The sequence below is a fragment of the Calypte anna genome, chromosome 3, assembly GCF_003957555.1.
Source record: "Calypte anna isolate BGI_N300 chromosome 3, bCalAnn1_v1.p, whole genome shotgun sequence".
Classification (NCBI taxonomy): Eukaryota; Metazoa; Chordata; class Aves; order Apodiformes; family Trochilidae; genus Calypte; species Calypte anna.
This window is the reverse complement of record NC_044246.1, coordinates 71,744,163-71,759,025: the sequence shown is the minus strand read 5'-3', so window position 1 is coordinate 71,759,025 and position 14,863 is coordinate 71,744,163. Positions and strand designations below refer to the sequence as shown.

Below are 14,863 nucleotides of genomic sequence, written 5' to 3'. Positions count from 1 at the left end.
AGAAATGTTGATAGAGAGATATAATCCCATGGTATTTAAATATTTTAGATTTTCATTTTCAATTATAAAAAAAGTGTTGGAAAACTCAAGGGAACTGAAGTAGAAGCATAGATAATGGAACACCATAGGACAGAAAGCAAGTAGAAAGAACTAAAACAGAAAGGACAATGGCTAACTACTTCCCTGAAGATCTAGATGTATTTCTATTAAGAAAACAGCTAAGGTTTCAAAAACTGTAAGAACATTTATACAAATTATGGGGAGCTTAGTAAAAAATATAGAAGAAGCAATTTTAAAGGATGCAAAAGCAGGTATTAAAACAGTAACAAGGGACAGCAAGAGTTACATATGACTAGAATAGAGGTACTGAAGGAATGTGATGAAGGCAGAGGGAAGGAAAAGCTATAGATTCACTGACATGAAAGTAAGATGGTTCAACAAAGTTTAAAAATTATATTAGATCAGTTCTAAGATATCTTCCAGAAGAAAGTTCTATACAGTTCTGCACTACCAGACTGTAAGGTGAAAAAAGAGCATCTTCTCTGAATGTTCTCTTAATACTATATTGCCCTAATAGATGTATACTACTAATAAACATACCCATTCTCCTTTTTATTCTAGAGGAAAAACATGTCCTTTACAGTTAGGATGATAAATGTAATTGCCACAAATTTTAAAAACTAGATTGGCTTCTTGGTTCTTGTTCTAATTTGAAGTACTGCTTTCCTTCACACTTTCTGATACTAATAACATATCAATTCCATAATAAATTTAATATTTTTCAGTCTCTTGATATGCATTTTGACAAATGGTTTCCAAACTATTAAGATTCTCTGTGATAACTCCACTGTGGTGCTTAAGGGGAATGATCAAGGCAACACACTCCTTGCAATCTGAAAAATTAAAGGATAGGCACTCCTTGCTTTGGTCTAACAGTGCCCAGGACAAAAAACCTTTATCCTTCCATTTTCCTCTGATTAACAGTTTTAGGAGATTAAACTATTTAGCAATCCAGAAAGGTGAGTACTGTACATTATTCATTAAGCAGCATATTACATATATAATTGAATAAAGGACCAGTTTGAGGAGAGAGAGAGGGAAGTACGGGTGGGGATAATAATTGCTCAAGTTTACTTTTTTAAAGCACTTCAACAAACAATAAAAGCCTTGAATAAATAGTTTCATGAGATAATTTAAATAAAATGCAGTATCTAAATACTTACCCACAGCCTGTAACTGCCCAAACTAATATTGACACAATATTTTACTAAGACCCTTTTCACTACCAGTGTTTCAATGTTACTATTCAACCTGTTCTGCTGCTAGTACAACATTGTGTATTCAACAGCTGGTAACCAATATATACCCTCAATCCACATAAATATGAATACATTTTTTCATTGAAATATTTTTTCTCAGCACAGTTAAAAGAGCGACTTAATTACATCCATGTTTCCTAAAGCAAAGGCATATAGACACTGTGGGTGGTTCCTGAAACCCTTCCCTCTCTCTTCTTGTGGTGGTCCCTAAGTGTCTGGCAGCAGGAACAGTTCACATACATGGCTATTACAAATGCTGAGTTTGAAAATTATATATTCTGTGTTCCCACGGCACAAAGCTCTGTTATGGATATCACCACAGACAAGTGATTTCCACATTTACTACGAAGTTTCCAGTTGAAAGGTCACTGAGAAAGAGAAAACCATGGAGGAAAAGGGAAATAAAGAAAAAAAAGTTCAACAGATGGAGAAAGAAGAAGTTCATATTGACTGCTGAACTGACAATAAAATGCACCTTGTGTCACCGATGCACCAATTCACTACAGAGAAGTTAAAAAAATCATTTTGGAAAATATCTGTTACTCTTTGAAAACATAAGTAAAAAGCTTGAAAACAACATCGACTATGCCCTCAAGCATACCTTTGATGAGATGTTTTTTCCCTTTGTTCAGAAAAATTAAGTAGATCTAAACTTTGACTACACTGAATAAAGTCTGACAATCCAGAGGTGGAGAACAGCTTGCCGTAATTTTCTAATATGTCTTTGATAAGGCATTCTATTTTGTTTCAACATTATTTTAACACCTTTACCAAAAATTAATAGAAAATGTAGATTAAGACAAAACATAGGGGTTTACAAGAACAAAAACTAGGAGTTACCAAAACAGATCCAAAGAGGACAATTTTCAATATAATGAAATTCAAATGGTTTTGACCACAAGCTATTTTTCCTTCAGAAACTCATAACAGGATTTTCCTGCAGAAAGAGACTGTATTATCACGATCTTACAGATCACACACTAAAGTAAGACACAGAAGTATAAACTTTCTTGGAAGGTGGGAGTGAAGAAGAGTAATGAGGCCTAGAATTTGACTTCAGAGGGTCTGGTGTTTGCACACTCAAAGCCCCAGAGCTCTCACTGATTCCAAGCACAAGGAGAATGCTCAAGCTGATCACTGGATTTTTCTGGTGTTCTTCAGTAAAAAATGTGTGGGTTTGTAATACTTAGCTTTCCTATTATCCCATATGAACTAACTCTCTAAGGAGAAAAAAAAACTAAATTTAATTCCCAAAGGCAGCATTCAGCTGCCTAAATTGCAATACTTCCTCAAGTACATTCGTTCCCCCATCCATCATTTCAACAATCAGGAACAATGATTTTTCACTACAGAGCCCTGACATAAAAACATTCCCAGCCTGTGCAGAAGACAAAAGTCACACAGAAAACAAAGGGAGATGCAAGATACAGAGTGTTTATAAGCTGCATAATAAATGCTCAGTATGCATATGTATGCAAATTAAGATTGTACAGACAGTCTACAATTGTAATACCCCCTATATTTCAAGGATTCAATTTCAAATGAATACAACTATTTTAGAAGAAAAATTTTTACACATAGTTTCCCAGGTTTCAACAAAACGCTGCAAATTAAATCCTCATATGCCCATAAAATGGACAGAAACACTCAGCTCTACAATCTCTTCTGCATTTGGAACTGATGGGACCATCTATTGACAGAGGAACTTTGTTAAATTTTCCATGATCCAGCATCAGAGAGAAAATCAGAGAGTTGACTGAGTGGGTTTCATGGAGACTTCAGAAGCACAGATGTGCTGAGGTTCTGTAATCTCAGAAGTGTAGCCCACTTGCTGGAAAAGGGAGCAGTACGTTCTCATTATGAGTGGATTAAGCCAAGCAAGAGAATAATCAAATTTAACTTACTGGCTAAGTTGAATCATTGGTGAACAGAATATGATGAACTGAAGCAGTCAAGTCAAACCAGTGCTACCCTTCACACCTTTTAAAAACACTGATCTTACCTGTGCATGTTCCTCAGCAGTAAGAATCACTGCTGTCACGGGCATCCATTTTTTCAGGTCATTTCCCATAAATCCGATCTTTTCTCTATCACTCTGTCCAGGTGTTCACAGTTATGATGTCAATTTTTGGCTTTTGCCCTAATCTCTTTCATCCTGCCACACTGTTCATAGGCCCTCTTCCCATCACGTTTAATGACTCCCAGATCTATTCTTTTCTTCCAAATTACTTCTTCAGTCAGTTTGCCTCCCCCTCAGCTGGTTCTGTGTATCAATCTACCCCTGTATCTCCTGAAGGGTTCACATTATTTTTTGCATCTAGCTCAGACAGCTTGCCTCCTGTTACCTACCAGAAGTGGAGAACACTCAGAATACGAGGGAACAACTGAACAACACAACAATACAGAGCTGCATTACAGAAGAAATTCTGCTGAACCCTAGACAGCTCAGACCTGTGTGAAAGTCATTTAACTTTGCGAGGTGCTCAGTAGGATCTTAAGAATCAAAGCTAGGCCAAATTTAAGTAGATTTGTACAGGAACAGACAGGCATATTCCAGTATAAGGAAACCCTCCAAATTTCAATTCACTCTTTTTAAGTGTAAGGCTAGTATTTTTTTGTTTGTTTCCTTCTTTCAAATGATCACCACTTTTTGCCTCTGTTGTGTAAATGGCATAGGAGCTTGTTTTAATGTTTAACAAGAATGAAGCAAGCAATTAGCATAGGATGTTTCTATTCTGCTATTAAAGGTTGGCTCATGAGTCAACATCTGAAAAGATGAGGTACTAATGGGAAACACAAAGCCACTGGTACTCGGATAACATTACATTACATTCACAGCTTTATTAGAGACAGTAACTAACACACCTTCCATCTGTAGCTTTAGCAAATTCACATTAAAATTACCCTCCATTATAACCTGGAATAACTTCTACATAAATGCTTTCTTCTTTTTTTTCATTTAATTTGTGCTCTTGACTGTCTTCCAAGTCAAAATTAATAATCCTTCATATTCCTATTGTTATTTTTAGAAATAGTTTCCATATGTTAACAAGTATTAAGCAGGGTTAAAAAATACTTTGAGATTCCAGTTGATTTCTAAGATCATACTTCATGAAATCCATGACAACTGTTTGATTTTGAATTACACAAGTTCTGTGTACATCTTAGATATTTACACTGATTTCAAATTCAGTGCTTTACTGTCAAAAGGTGCTGATAGTAGACCAGTCAATTCTGTGCCAAGATCATCTCTAGACTATCAGACAATCAAAGCAAAGACTATCTAGACTATCAAAGCAAGCAGCAATTTATTGAATTAAAAAACAAACAAACAAAAAAACCCACTACCCATTTATAGATACTGGTAAGATACAGCAATAACAAGATGGAAAAAAACACCTAAATAATCTTGATCTTAGTTTGCAGAATACGTAACTTCTACGTTTAACCAGCCTAGACAGTACATAAATGTTTCAATAGTTGCAATCTCTGACAGTAAAATAATATCCAAAAAAGCTTACTTTTCTGATAAAGTGCCAATCAACAAATGCTATTGCATGAAATGATAAAATGCTACATGAACTACAAGATACCAATGTATCTTGTCACAGACTACTACTTAACAATCACTTTATTTTCTGGAACATTTTAAAAGGCTGGGCCTTATGAGGGACAAAAGTTATGAAAATACTTTAAATTTCTATCATTTTGTACTTCTACATATGAAAAGTGTATACAATATAACATTCAGGTAATTTAAAAATTCTGTTGACATTGCTTTAAGAATGCTTGTTTAAAATATAACAAAACAATTTACATTATTTTCTAAGAATGTGAATTTTCTAAGTGTGATTGCAGAGGAATATATGGATTTTAACATAAAAGATCCAGAGATTATTTTTTCAGGAATGCCTAAGGACTCGATCTTATCCTCTCCAAACACTGCAGGTGATGTATAATGAACGCACTAGAGGACGAGGAAGAAGGGAAATCAAACTCTGGTGATAAAACCAGATTTTTCTTCTGCCAAAATTCCCACAAAACCCCCAAACAATAAACAAACAACAAAATTATTTTATTGGATAAAAGTTCTACCTTCAGAGGTGACAGCACTGGGACACACATCTTTTAGCAGATCTCCCAAAGTATGCAACTGGCCTCCTGAAGCAATTGGTCGAAATAGCTTCTGTATAAAGGGCCTCTCTGTTGTTGCCTGTTTTAATAACAAGATTAGCAAAAACAACAATTTAAGGACCATGCAAATATGTAGTATAACACACAGAAGATGGAACAGAACAAGAGATTGCAGCAGAAACAACAGCTGGTATTTCTTTTTTTCCTCTCCTTGCATTCCATTCATATCATGAAAAGCAGGGAGTTTTTGTTTGCTCACACTCCAGAAAACTGTGAAGATAATTTATCAGCAGAGTCATGGATATTAAACCATTAAGTTTTTAATTTTTAAAAAATCTGCTAAAAAAAAAGGCATTTCAGTATATTCTTAATTTAAGTAAAGCAAGCAATGAGCACAACATACATCTGTATGTTTTGCCAAGTCAAAGCTAATGTCCAAAACCTTCTGCAATAATCTATCTTCCTCCTTTCAGAAACACACTGAGCACTTTCAATGGCAAATGAGTACCATCAAGCCATGTGAATTTCTTCCAGTACATTTTGTGTTGAAAAATGCAAACTATTTCAGCTATTATAAGCAGAGCACAATTTAAAAACAAATAAATAAATTCCTTTCACAGACTACCTAGAGTCTGCATAATTACGAGACGTAAAGAACATACACGCCCCACTTCTGCAGATACACACAGGAATTCAGAATTATCTAAACTACAGGTTCTGTTAGATCTTCCACATTACCATGATTTTTCTTTTTGCATTAAAAAAAACTAAATTAACTGGCAGTAACCACTGCCAGTCACTGTCCACAACATAGGCAATAAAGCTGCAAGGGCTGCACAAGCATCAAAGTAGATTATAGGATCTACAGATGCACTTATTTAGAAACTGTGGTTTTGTGAAGTAATCCCATTCTTTGAGTATCTGTATAAGCAACTACAGGGCAAGAAAGCATCTGATACTGAGGGGATGGGAAAATCATGACAACTTGACCTCTCCTCCCAAAATGGTACCTGAGCCAGAAAACAAGTAAAAAATATCATGTCCAACCAACCCCCAGATTTTAACCAAACTCTAAATCGTTGCTGACAAATTTCTGCTAGCAGGTAACTCCAGAAGGCTGCTGCTGTGGGCCCCATGTGACCAGGCTCCATTAAATATACACTTTCATCACATCCTATCTTAATTGGAAAAAAGCAATGGCGGCCACTACTCCTTCCAAATTTAGTTTCCTCCCACTCAGAAATTAAAAAACAGAAACAACTCAACATGAACACAACATCTAAAAGTCTTTTAACTCCTGGGGGAGGTTTTTGGAAAAAAAAATAAATAGGAAGCATAGTAAAAAACTTGAAAACTAAAAATCAATTCTGCCAGCAAGTTTCAATGTGGTCTCTGCAACTTACCTACATGAAAAGCCACAAGCATTAAAATAATAAAATAAAATAAAGCTTTTTGTGTGTGTGTGTGTGTACAAAACCTTGTAGGTATTCTAGGGTAGTGCAATGGAGAACTGCTGACAAACAGCTATTTGTTAATTCTTGCCAACTGTCTCCAAAAAAGCCTTTTTCCAGTTTTTCTTATGAAGACTGATCAGAAAGAGCTGACTAGCTGCTGTAGTCAATTCTGTGTTCTCAGGGTAGCAGAATGTGGATACAAACAGTGCTAATGAAATGTCTGAACATTTGAAAAATTATGGGAGGCAAACAGCCAGCAGGATACATCTCAGACAGATCCACATTTGAGAAGTGAACTCTGGCACATTATATTGAAGAAGTGTACCTCCAAAACACTGAGGAAAAAAACGAAAATGAAGAAAAAACCCCAAACAACTCCAGTCTGAAACAGTTATAGCCCTAACGATTTTCTATTACATTGAGCTGTTTGGTTTTTTGTTTTTTTTTTTTATATAGTCATTAATTCACACAGGTCTCATCACAGCTCTCAGGTGCTCAATGTCTGGAATAGCAGAAATGGAAATAAACACCAGAAGGATGCAGGTAAAGTTGGTAATCATTAACAGAATTTAAAGACAAGAATTTCACAAGTGGACACTGCAGCTTCTCATTATTTATTAATACATTGCAGTCAATTTATTTCCTAGTTATCATAAATTAATGCCATATTATATCAAAACCAAAGATGTATTTGCTGAAGTCTTCTACACAGTTGCTAACTACCGCAAAGCAATATCCTCAGCTGCTCTCATCAAACATCATAGAAAATTAATTCCATTTTAGGTGTTGAACAATATAAATGTGGTAATATAAATAAAAATCACTGGTCTTCAGTGTTAAAATGATAAAAGTAACTTCATGTTGTTTCTACAAGGACTGTGATTCACCAGTATAATTCCATGGGCAGAGCATTACCCCAATATGCTTAGACTTCTCTCCTCCCATCAACAGATGCTTATGCATTAAGAGTCATAATAAAAGGCCCATCCTACAATCTAGAATGTTTATAGGATAGCTTTTCAAAGTACCTGAGTCCTAAAGCAGCATCAATCATTTTAGAAAAATCATATTGTCACCCCTTAAAAAAATGTCATAGCTAGCAAAAGAAACCCAGCTTGAACACAGCTTTCTACTCCAGCATTTACAACACACATTAAGGGATACCCAGTCTAAGTGCTTACATAATGTAGTGTTTTGTAGAGAGTATTTGCTTAACCAGCCATGCAAAACAGAACTATCTGTAAACTAACCCACAAAGACATCACTGCCTAACTGTTAAGTAACAATGATTTTAAATAATCTACATCGGGCCTAAAGCATGCAGTTGCACAGTATCTATGTTTTTTTCTTACTAAAATTTTAAAGCTTCAGTAGACTATAGTGCTTTTGAAATTATTTTATTTTACACTCTAGCCCAAATGTAGCTGTGAACTGTTAAAAGATGCTGGATGCATCTGCAGGGTACAACAGGAGGGAGTCAGTCAGTAACTGCTGATGACAGATCCACAACTAAATTGCCTTCAGACATAGGAGCATCTTAAGACAATCACCTGGCCCTAAACATGCAGTGCATTTTGCACTGATCATGCCCAAATTTAGTTACCAAATAATCAAATGTTTATAAATGCAAATATTTGATTCTAAGTTAACTTACTTTCTAGGAAGTTGGACTTCTTTATTGCAACTGAAATGTCTCATTTTTCTATACTACTGCATAGCACCACTAATCCTGTGCTTTACAGAACAAATGAAGGCTTTACACTTTTTAAAGAAGTAACAGTGATAGGGTAGTGACAGCAAAAACAAAACTACACTACAGTGAGAAAAGAAATAGATTAAAATTTCCAATTCAGGTGTACTGGCATTGATGTTATGGTAATAGGTGAGGGAAAGTTTTAAGAAGCCCTTTAAGGCAGAATAAAGCCTCACAGGATCAGAGACATGGTATATATTACATCCTGTGCTAGCAATTGTAACTCGTTTTCTTCCCTATCATCCTGACAAAAATAAAGTAGTCATTCAGCTTGCCTGGTCCTTTTCAGAATCAACAGAACATTAAACAGTGCAAGAAATCTGCAATTTAATTAGTCAGATATTTTACACAGGATATATCTTAAAATGAAAAACATAACTCATGAATTGCTGGGTTTTAATCTGTAAAAATTACAGACTATTTCTATTTAGAGGAAGGGATTTAGATTTTCTGCCTAAACACTCTGCTGCTACTCTAACAATATTTAAACAAATAAAAAGTTAGCATACATATCAAACCCACAAAGAATTCCTTACAATTCCCATTTGTGCATAAGCTGGCAGCCTAAAACTTTAAAACTTGAGACTTCCCTATAGATTCCATCATATTTTCAGTAAGTTGTCAAGTTCATAGTCTGGGCTGGTTTGTAATGAACCACTTAAATTTAAATTATGAAAGATTTTGTAGTGTATCATTTTATTTAAACTGAATCAACCCACTCAAGAAGCTTTATAAGTATTATGAGTTTGCATAATGATTTAAGTTATTTCATATAAAAAGGAAAGTACAGGAAAATCAACCACAAGTTTACCACAATTAATTATATACACATTTTATTAAATATTTATTCTAAAGACTATTTGCCATGTATTGTCTGTGATGTCTTCTGCTTTTTAGAAATTATTTCAATTAAAAATCTCAATGCATATTAAAAAAGTCAGTAATTGAAAAGATGACAAATTGATGTATTCACAGAAACATCACAATGCAATGTCTGTCTGAAAGCAAGATACTGCAAGGACCCATTCTAGCATTGAAATGCAGTGTGTATCTTTGGCTTCTTTTTGTTTAAAGTTAGACCAGAATCTCTGAGCACTTCATCATGGAAAAGGCATAAGCAGCTCACTGGGAACTAGACATGCAGGTTATCAGACAAAAAGATTAAATGGAAGTGGCAGCTAAGACTGAAAATCAACAACAAACTCAAATAAGAAAGAATTTATGTCAGAATGGGGAAGAACTACTTCTGGGTACTTAATGAAAAAGTACTGAGGACCTAACCTAAGGTGGCCCCTCCTGAATGAGCCCTACTTCTCATCTTAAGTTTGACAATTTTAGTAACGTTACCTATAGTTGCTTCAACTGCTGCATATTTTGACTTTGATTACGAAGGGCTACTTGGCTCTTAAGCTCATTTCACAGGCCAACAGAAATATTTGACTGGCTTCAAAAAAAAGAATCACCAATTAATAAAAATATCACATCAGAGAGAGCTTTTATACATGTGGAAAGCTAACATTAGATGGCCAAAACAAGTCAGCAAGGGAGCCAGCAAGGGAGCCTATGCAGCAAATACCATCCTTGATGTAAGAAGAAGATTTATATAGCAAGGTAAATGTTGACTATCATCATCTAGAAAAGAGGTGACCATATGGTAAAAAAAATCCAAAAGCAGACTTAGTTCAACTCATTCTGCATTACTGCAATGCCTGGAGGCTGATCAAGCTGGTGACCATAACAGATAATAACATGCTTTATAAAAGCTACTGTCTCTACATAGACCTCTAATACTTCCCAGCACCACTCAGTGCTGCTGTTCTATGCTCCATATCCCCAATAATGCAATTTGTTTAAACAAAAGCAAAACTAAAAATCAATAATTTGCTTTTGCAATGGCCAGAGTAACTAATAGATTTTATACGTTAAACTAATAGTTTTATACGTTAAACTAAAAGCTGCAAAACATTTATCTATACAGAAATGACCAATACTTTCAGCAGTCCTTCTTTGGTCTTTCCTGCTTATTTCTTGTTCATATAACCCATTTAATATTTCCAATTATTAATTTATGTTCCATCTACCAATACATCTTAAGCTTATGCTAGGATGACAGAAGAATCTAGTGTGATACGCACATCCCAATGAAATCCACAACAGCATAAAGATCATGTAGATAAAAATATTGGTACGGCTTAACTGATTGTTCTAGGTGATTCCTATTTCATCATTAAATTCATAAAAGCTTACAAGAAAAGCTAGGCAAACACTGAAGGAAATACTACTCTAAGCATAAATCTGCTATGTTAAAACTACACCTCCCCTTCACATCCATTTGTAATCTCAAATTTAAAAACACAGGAGACTGCATTACCATTAAATTGGTTTGTTTTCTCCTACAGTCCAGTCTTATCTTTAACTTGTGTTTTTAATCTTAAAATATTTCTCTATGCAGTCACTGCTATTTCCCAGCATACCTTCCAATTTATGCTTCCAACTACACTCTGGAAGATTTGTGTGTCAGCTGGAGTATTTTACTTCAAAAAATACTTCAAAAAATTATTATACTCCTACTTCTTCATAAGTTGTTTTATAAGCAATCCATTTATGCTTCAGTCAGGAAAACCTTCAAACATTATTGCCAAAGTGTGCTAAGACACATACACTCTCTAAGCCTAGAGATTCAGGTTACAGCATAACTTGAAATGCATTACTCAAGTGCCAAAACACACCACTGATGTAATGTCATTTCCACTACTGTAGTATATATAATATGCACAAACACTACATTCCAGTAAGTTAGCTGCAAACCTACAGAGCTGAATATAAATTATGTAAAATAACCCATGTTTGTTAATTACAAATAAACATAAATTGTGTCCACTTTTCAGAGAATTCTATGAAAGGTTATTTACTCATGTCAAAACAAATGAAGGAAGCCTTTTTTTAACAAGCTGCTACTACTCAGAGCAGTTTGAGAAGCTGAAGGAAAACAGATTCCTCTCCGATACAAGATATTTAAAACAACAAATTGATTCTTACATCTTCATTATGCATTTGGAAAAAATAAATAAGGATGTGGTATGTTTCTTTCCACCTCAGTTCTTGTATGATGGCAAAAAACTCTCCACAATGGTTACTACATCAGTCAGGACCATTGTACTTCCATATACTATGATCCAAAGACAACTTATTGACTTCAGTTTATAAAAATCTCAGTGTAAGATAAAGAAATCTTACATCCCAAAATACATCTATTAAAGCAACTCAAAGCTAGTTACCTGCTAGAAGAAAAATAAAAGATCATTTAAGTAAAAATTCTGACACAAACAGATGGCTAAAATGAGGGACACTTCCCACGGACTCTGAAATTATAACCACAAACATTGCCAAAGGAGGAAAATAATTTTAGCTACCATACATCTTTGTTAAATTATACACAGCGTAACATTGTGTTTTAGCAAAATGACTGTAATAAAGCCAACCATGAAATAAATGCATTGCATCTGATGACCTCAGACAACTGAGTTCCAATGCAAAGAGAAAATATCACATTAATATATTGACTGAGTAAAAAGAAAAAACCTCACAGCATAATGCTAGTTGAATAAATGTCTCTCAAATACCCCTGAATCACTTTCTTATTAGTCCAGTATTTTTTCTGTGCTGTACAGTCCTTAAAATCACTGTATTATTCATAGATTTGTTCCAAGGTGTATTTATTAAATTCAATTTATAGGTGGTGTGGTAATAGCAAAGATGACTTCTAGAGAAACAGAAACTTAACTAAATAATTAGCCCACATTCATATTGCTTTACTAATTCTTAAGTTACCCAAATTCCTGCACCAAAAAGTATTATCTACCTGTGTCCTTAAGTGATTATTTTACTTCCACATATCAAATTCAATGCCAAGAGCCCACAGACCAGGTAAAAAAAGATAGAAACTATAACTCAGTTATTAAACCATTTCAACTGGCTTTTTAAAATCTCTCTTCCCTCCAAATATTCTCTATTAGCTCTTAATGTTCTGTAACACAACGAGATGGAAGAAGATCCATTCTCTCACTTTTTATGCCCACAGGTTAACTTTGAAACAATTCCAGTGTGAAAACCAACAGAGGCTTTCAGAGAAAGGTCAAGTTTGTAGATTTCTTTTTGAAAGAATTAAATCAAATCAAATTAAATCAAATAACAGATGCTCTCTATTAATCCCACTCTCCTCCCAGATAAAGGAAGGAGAGAGAATAAGGGAGAGAGACTTACAGGTTGGAAACTAAGCTACACAACTTTAATGAAACAGTAATGATAAACAGGAAAAATTAGAAAAAAATCTGTGGCCCAGCTACTTAGAAGAGGCTTAGCTGAAAGCAAAAGTACAAGACAGAAAATCACCTTTATCTTGGCCCAAACCAGGACACCCTGAAAAACTCTTCATATGAGGGTATAACAGATATATCCAAAGAAGTGATCTTTGCCAGAAAGGGCTAAAACCCTCCAGAACTAAAGAGCTACAAGCTGTAATCCAAAATATAGTGCAGACACCTTACCTAGAGCCAGCAATTTTCTTTCACAACAATCTAAAAACTCAGACTGCTTCTCCAAATAGGCATTTTATTGGGTGCCATGTGTGCTACAACATTTGACAGAGAAAGTTTACATCAGTAATACTATGAAAGCTAACCAGTGTTTGTCTTGAAAGGAATAGTGAATTAAAGTTTGAAAGGTGGTGATGATCCAGGTGCTATACAAGAATGGTTTAAAAAGAACAGATGGGAGTTCTGGGCACTGAAATCAAGAGACAGAATACAACAAAAATCAAAGTTTTTTAGGACAACCTGGAACAAACATTATCCAAAGCAAACATCCTGCTATACCTTGTGGGTAATTTTTAGCAAGAGTGTATATTGCCAGAAGTTCCACACTAAAGGTTGCAGAAGTACCATTCATTCCTAACCACCATTGTGTCAAACTACTCACCAAGCATAGCTCACACACAGTCTGACTGTAGCCTGGTCTTTCAAATGAGCTGTTAAATTTTCTAGTGTATCGAAAATAGCCCTAAAGTCTCTGAACAACTGAGTTTGCATAACTTAACCTCAGGTAAATTGGACAGATCCTGGAAGGAGAAGAAAGTCAACACTCAAGAGAGTGATAACACAGAGAACTGATAGCAGGCAACAGTGGTAAGGCCAGTAATACCAGACACTAAATAGAGGACAGTTCCAAGAGACAACTTTGTGGTGCACTGAGAAGACAAAGACATCCACTGTATAAGCCTGGCCTTGAAGTATTTAGATTCCTTCCTAGAAAAGGATTCATATTTGCAATTGGTAAAATATCAAGGTATTTGTAAAGCATCAATGACAACAAATCAACAGTGATTTTCACAGCTGCAGTGTCCTATGTGCATACGCAGAGAAAAGGCTCACAACAAAAGCAACTGAGAACTGAGTACTGACTACCTATGAAGCAAACAACTTTAGAAAAGGGTTTACATCCCCAAAAGCAAACATTACATTATTTGCTTAAGAGCAATTAATAGTACGATACTTCACACAAAACTTTCAATCTACTTAAAAGCCTTAAACCAAATTATTCTTCTCAGTTTTTTTACAATGATTAACTAGAAAAAGCTCCTATAATCAAGGATAGCAGAAGTTCATACATTTATTACTGGTAACTCATAATTCCTATAATACAGTGCCATATCCTACTTCCTCATAGGCTTGTTCCTTTCCACAATTACCCGTCCCTTGCACAACTTGCTTTCAGTTTTCTGGAAAGTGTAAACAGAAGTCTTGTTACTTTATGTATTTTCTAATCCTCAACTCTCTGCCAAAGTTAACCTGCTTATTTACCTATTATATTTTTAAATAGCTAAGTAAGGGAAAAGTAAGATGGCATACTGATGCTGACAAATCAAAGCAGGTACTGCTATGACTTTCATCTATGCAGAGTTAACTTTTTGCATCATCACAGGCTAGGCTTTGCTCTAGGTTAACTCCTAAGCAGTAAGCACTACATATCCTACATAGCCACAGAAATAACCCTCAAAGGTTACATTCTGAAGAAAAAAAATCCGTATCTGCTTCTTCCCTTTTTCTGAATGCAAATATGTTCACCAGCTGGGTTTTGTCTGTTCCTTTCTTTTTTGTTTTGTTCTGTTCCGTGTGTGCTATTACATCCGAGGAATACAGCTCGGG

At 35.0% G+C, this 14,863-nt stretch overlaps 1 protein-coding gene across 3 annotated transcripts in view; it reads right to left on the bottom strand.

The window, feature by feature from the left end:
- The window catches only part of ATG5 (autophagy related 5), a 68,992-nt gene that overhangs the window by 18,227 nt on the left and 35,902 nt on the right, over positions 1-14,863 (bottom strand). For all 3 annotated transcript variants that reach the window (XM_030448393.1, XM_030448394.1, XM_030448395.1), the window contains one exon: positions 5,415-5,532. In XM_030448393.1, the coding sequence (XP_030304253.1) occupies positions 5,415-5,532 (118 nt within the window). The remainder of the gene's footprint in view (positions 1-5,414; positions 5,533-14,863) is intronic.